Source organism: Cynocephalus volans, chromosome 10 (genome assembly GCF_027409185.1).
Source record: "Cynocephalus volans isolate mCynVol1 chromosome 10, mCynVol1.pri, whole genome shotgun sequence".
Lineage (NCBI taxonomy): Eukaryota > Metazoa > Chordata > Mammalia > Dermoptera > Cynocephalidae > Cynocephalus > Cynocephalus volans.
The window spans coordinates 103014271-103019846 of record NC_084469.1 but is presented as its reverse complement, the minus strand read 5'-3'; the positions used below and the strand labels follow the sequence as shown (position 1 = coordinate 103019846).

The 5576-nt window shown below is 58.1% G+C and overlaps 1 protein-coding gene across 1 annotated transcript; it reads left to right on the top strand.

Moving 5' to 3' along the window:
- Positions 1–512: 512 nt before the first annotated feature.
- Positions 513–3171, top strand: S1PR5 (sphingosine-1-phosphate receptor 5). Its single transcript, XM_063110017.1, has 2 exons — positions 513–547; positions 1986–3171. Exon 2 carries the CDS (start codon positions 2002–2004, stop codon positions 3169–3171), a length of 1170 nt encoding a protein of 389 aa, XP_062966087.1. The 5' UTR covers positions 513–547; positions 1986–2001.
- The last annotated feature ends 2405 nt before the right edge of the window (positions 3172–5576 follow it).

Below are 5576 nucleotides of genomic sequence, written 5' to 3'. Positions count from 1 at the left end.
TGTGCCGGGGAGCAGCCGGGACCTAGAAGCTGGGGGGACAGGATTCAGGCCAAACCCTCGGTGCCCGGGTCCCTCCGTCGACGGGGCGTCCTTGGGATGCAGCCCAGGAAGCTCAGTTGGGAGGTGGGCGGGAAATGGGGAGGGGCCTAGACACCCAAGCACAGACGAGACCCCTCTGTTGGGGGGGAAGCGGCTCAGGCTGTGGCCTCCCTGCTGAAGAACCCTCCCCTTCCCGCGCCTCCGGATCCTCCCACCGCGACGGAGAGTCCCTGGGAGGGCAGCCCAGGCCTGCAGGGGGGAGTTGAGGACTCGCCGGTGCCAGTCGCCGCCGGGGCATGCTCCGGTGCCGCAGCGGGTGGCACAGGCTGGCAGCCACGGGCTGAGTGCCCGAGCCTCAAGGGGAGGGGGCTACTGCTGGCGACCGCCGGCCCTCCGCGTCGTCAGCCCGCCCCCTCGCCAGCCAGCTCCAGGCCCGCCCCCAGAGCCGCGTCCGCTCACTCTGCTCCAGCCAGCGCGACTGCGGGGGGCGCACGACCAGGGCGCAGGGGTGAGTGTACAGCACGGGTCCTTGGCGGTGCGGGGCTCGGCCTGGCCACTCTCCCGGTCTGGAAAGGCGCACCGCCCCTTGCTGGGGATTCCCGATCCTTTCCCGGAGGCCTCTAGGGAGGAGAAAGCCGGCGACTCCCCGGCTGGGTGCCGAGCCCGGGGTATGGGTGGGGGCGCCTGGAATTCCCGGGTCTCGCTCCCTCCTGGCCGCGCCACTGCCAGTTTCCATGCTTCAGTCCTCCTGCCAGGCACACCGGACGAGGAGAGTGGTGAAGAGGCCATGCGCCTCTAAGAGGTGTCCCCATCAGAGCATGTGTAACTCACGTCTCCGTGTAACTGGGACACCCCCCACCCCATCCCCAGCGTGGCTGTGCCAGTGACTCCTTGTCAGTCTGTATTAGCGCGTGGTTCTCCGTGTGTGACTGAAGCTGTCTGGCATACATTTGTCCCTGTCCTGTGCCAAAAAGCCCATTCCCCTCCCGAGGCCTTGGTTTTCTCATCTGTTAAGTGGGACTTGCCTGACTTTGTAACCGTCTCTGCGTGGCTATGTTTTTGTGTGAGAGAGTGAAAACCTTTGTGCTTGCTTCTCGGCAAAGTATTTCTTTGAGCCTCAGTTTCCTCATCTGTACATTGGGACTAAAGGGAGGGTAGTGACTAAAGGGGAGTAAAAGGCCCAGTCGCAGGCAGGACATGTCATTATACTTTAATGAAACGTGTGCCCCTCTGCAAGAGCCTGTCTGTGCAGCGTGGGTCCTGTCTGCTCCCCTAGAGCTCTTCCTCTGTAAAATGGTTGGATAGGATCAGCTTTCCCACGGGGTTTTGAGTGGATGGTGGCGTTTGGGCAGGAAAAAGTCTTGTGTGCAGCGAGGTGAGGTGTGTGGAGTGTGGGCCTCTGAGCCCCAGGCTGGGTGTGAGAGGAGGTTGTGAAACTGTGGCCTGTGCCACTGGTGTGTGACCCCATCTGCGTGTGACTGAATTTTTGCTCTTGTGTTGCTCTGTCCATGTATGAATGTATTTTTGGGTCTCCCTGATGATATATGACTGTTTATTTTTGCCCTGTGGGTATGTGTGTATGTGCCACGGTGTCACTGTTTTGTGTGGCCCTTTCTGTGTTTGGTCATGTTTGTTTGCGTTTCTTTCTGTTTATGACTGAATATGCCAGACATCCCTGCTTGTGTGCGTTACTAGTGTCCCTTTTTTGTGAGACTGTGTGTCACTCTGTCCCCTCCTGATATTGTGTGTGGTGTCTGTTGCCATGGACACTCCCCCTTCCATCCTGAACTCCCCTTGGAGCTCATGTGCATATGGGGTGGTAGGCAGGGGTCAGGGCCCCTTTCCCAGAGCTGCCAGGCATAATCGGTGCCCGCCCCCGCAGGCCGCGGGATGGTGTGCATGGGAGGTGGGCGGTCCTCCTGACACAGCACCCGGCCTCTCCGCAGCCTTGGGGCGCGGCCCATGGAGCCGGGGCTGCTGCGGCCGGCGCCAGTGAGCGAGGTCATCGTCCTGCATTACAACTACACCGGCAAGCTCCGTGGCGCGCGCTACCAGCCCGGCGCGGGACTGCGCGCCGACGCCGTCGTGTGCCTGGCGGTGTGCGCGCTCATCGTGCTCGAGAACTTGGCCGTGCTGTTCGTGATCGGGCGCCACCCGCGTTTCCACGCGCCCATGTTCCTGCTCCTGGGCAGCCTCACGCTGTCGGATCTGCTGGCCGGCGCCGCCTACGCCGCCAACATCCTGCTGTCGGGGCCACTCACCCTGCGACTGTCGCCCGCGCTCTGGTTCGCGCGTGAAGGCGGCGTCTTCGTAACGCTCGCCGCGTCCGTCCTGAGCCTCCTGGCCATCGCGCTCGAGCGCAGCCTCACCATGGCGCGCCGGGGACCCGCGCCCGCCGCCAGTCGGCGGCGCACGCTGGCGCTGGCGGCCGCCGCCTGGGGCGTGTCGCTGCTGCTCGGGCTACTGCCCGCGATGGGCTGGAATTGTCTGGGTCGCCTGGACGCCTGCTCCACTGTCCTGCCGCTCTACGCCAAGGCCTACGTGCTCTTCTGCGTGCTGGCATTCGTGGGCATCCTGGCCACCATCTGCGTGCTCTACGCACACATCTACTGCCAGGTGCGAGCCAACGCGCGGCGCCTGCGGGCGCGGCCCGGGGCTGGCGGAGGCACCTCGACCCGCGCGCGCCGCACGCCGCGCTCGCAGGCGCTGGTGCGCACGCTCAGCGTGGTGCTCCTGGCCTTCGTGGCCTGTTGGGGCCCTCTCTTCCTGCTGCTGTTGCTCGACGTGGCATGCCCCGTTCGCGCCTGTCCTGTGCTCTTGCAGGCCGACCCCTTCCTGGGACTGGCCATGGCCAACTCGCTTCTGAACCCCATCATCTACACGTTCACCAATAGCGATCTGAGCCATGCGCTCCTGCGACTCGTCTGCTGCGGCCGCCGCTCCTGCGGCCGAGGACCAGGGGGCTCCCCAAGGTCCGGGAGCGCGGCTGAGGTTTCCAGAGGCCCGTGCAGGTGCTTGCCCCTGGGCCTGGACGGCAGCACCAGCCGCTCGGAGCGCTCGTCGCCCCAGCGGGACGGGCTGGATACCAGCGGCTCCGCGGGCAGTCCCGGCGCGCCCCCGGCCACAGACTGACGCCCTCTGCCCACCATTGTCGTCCCCAAGAGCTGTTCTGCAAATTTTTCTTTCTAAATAATGGATTTTGTGGGAAACGCAGACGAAGATGTTGGAGGCGGAAAAGACGCAGGGCAAATGTATTTACTGACACTAAACCCCAAAACAGCGAACAAACGCACAAAATCCTTGCCCTCGTGGAATTGACGCTGTGGTGAGCGACACAGACAATAACTGAGTGACGAGATAATGGAGATCATTTTCAGTGACAATACAGTGAAGCGATGTTGGTCGGGAGGCCTCTCTGTAGAGGTGGTGACACATGATGTGAACTGATATGTCATCGTCCTGGAAACACTTGAAGGAAGAGCATTTCAGGATGCGGGGACAGTAAGTGCAAAGGCCCTGAGGCTGGAATGTGCCCAGGTGTTCTAGGAAAAGCGAGGATTCCGGTGTGGCTGGAGCAGCGATGGAGGGGGAAAATGGGAGGGGACACGGACACAGAGATGACGGGCAGATTGGGCAGGGCCTTGTGGGCCACAGAGAGGATTTGACTTTTGCTGAGTGAGGTGGAAGCCATGGAGGGTTCTAAGCAGAGGGGTGTGTCCTGATTCAGGTGTCCACAAGCACCCTGTGGCCTCTGAAAGGCACGTTTGCAAGCTGGAATAGGATGAAGGGGACTGCATTGGCCCAGAGCAGGGATGATGGGAACTCTGACTATGCTCAGACCAGGTGGATTCTGGATGGATTTTTAGGGCAGCAGACAGAATTACTGAGGAATTAGGTGTGAGAGTAGGGGAAAGAAAATTGTCAAGGACACCACCAAGGCAGGACACGCCAAAACTTGACTCTGGGAGACTCAGCCTAATTCTCACATCAACATTACTTTGAGTGCGGTCAGATCCTTCAAAAACAATAAAAATATAATAAAACAATAAGAACAATTACACTTTTTATGCCTGGCTAGAACCCTCCAGTCCTAGGCCCAGGACACACCTTTTTATCACCCTTACTGCAACCTTGCAAGGTAGGTTTTCTCACCCTCACTTGACAAATGAGGGAACTCCAGTGTGTACCTTGCTCCAGTGTCCAAGCCAGGTTACTAGCCCAGGCTGTCAGGCCCCCAGGCTGAAGTAGGCCAAGCCTGGTATCTGGCCCCTCCAGAGGGTCTGGCCACTCCCCCCCCCCGGGGGTCTGCATTCTTGGCTTGGGGCGATAACAGGGCCCCGCTTGTGCCCATAAAAGGCCCCAGGCGCTCTGGACACGGCTCTAGGCATGTCCCCAGGCGCATTCCTGACCCCTGTACGGCAGGGATGGTCCGGAGGCGGGGCGGGGGGCGTCTGGCGTTGGATTCAGACTTTGGCTCGCCACCTTCCGGGGGACTTTGGAACTGCAGGTAGCCGCAAACAATGGTGTTAACAGTGGCCACTGACCTAGTCTGGGGGACCCCTGACCGAACCTGGGGACCCAAGTCTCTGCTGGCCACACGCACGGGAAACCATCCTATTTCCCAGAATAAAAACACACTCAAGCCTGGGGTCACTCTCCCAGGTTGCTCCCAGGACTGGACATAATTCCCTGCTCTGCTCGGCATCCCTAGCCCTTCCAGAGGAACTCAGGCTACCTTGGACACATCACCCCATGGTTCTGTTGTTCGATGTTGCGATGGTAGGGGATTTATAGATTTATTTTATGAAATTCAGAAAGTATCCAGTTCTCCTTCCCTATCGCGATTGCTCTCTGGATTCCTGGGGAACTTCCAGAGGTATTCTGTAGATTAATGAACCAAAATGTAAATACCCCTCCTATCTTTTTACACAAATTCAGCACTGTTCTGCATCTTGCTTTGTTCACTTAATAGTGTATCTTGGAAACTGTGGCTCGTTCGCACATTCTTTTTTTACCGTCTTGCTGTCTTAATCTGCTCCAGCTGCCATAACATACCACAGATGGCTGGTCATTAGCTCAGTTGGTTAGAGTGTGGTGCTGATAACACCAAGGTCCAGGGTTCAAACCCTGTACTGGCCAGCCACAAAAAAGAAAAAAAAAAAAAAAAAAAAAAAAAAAAAAAAGAGAGAGAGAGAGAGAGAGAGACAGAGAGAGAAATAGAGAGTAAAAAAAAAAAAAAAAAAAAAAACATGGCCGGCCCGTGGCTCACTCGGTAGAGTGCGGTGCTGATAACACCAAGGCCCCAGGTTCGGATCCCATATATGGATGGCCGGTTCGCTCACTGGCTGAGTGTGGTGCTGACAACACCAAGTCAAGGGTTAAGATCCCCTTACCGGTCATCTTTTTAAAAAAAAAAAAAAAAAAAAAAAAAAAAAAAACACAAATACCATAGACTGGGTGGCTTAAACCACAGAAATTTCATTCTCATAGTTCTGGAGACTAGGGAGTCCAAGATCAGAATGATCAGGCTCTGGTGA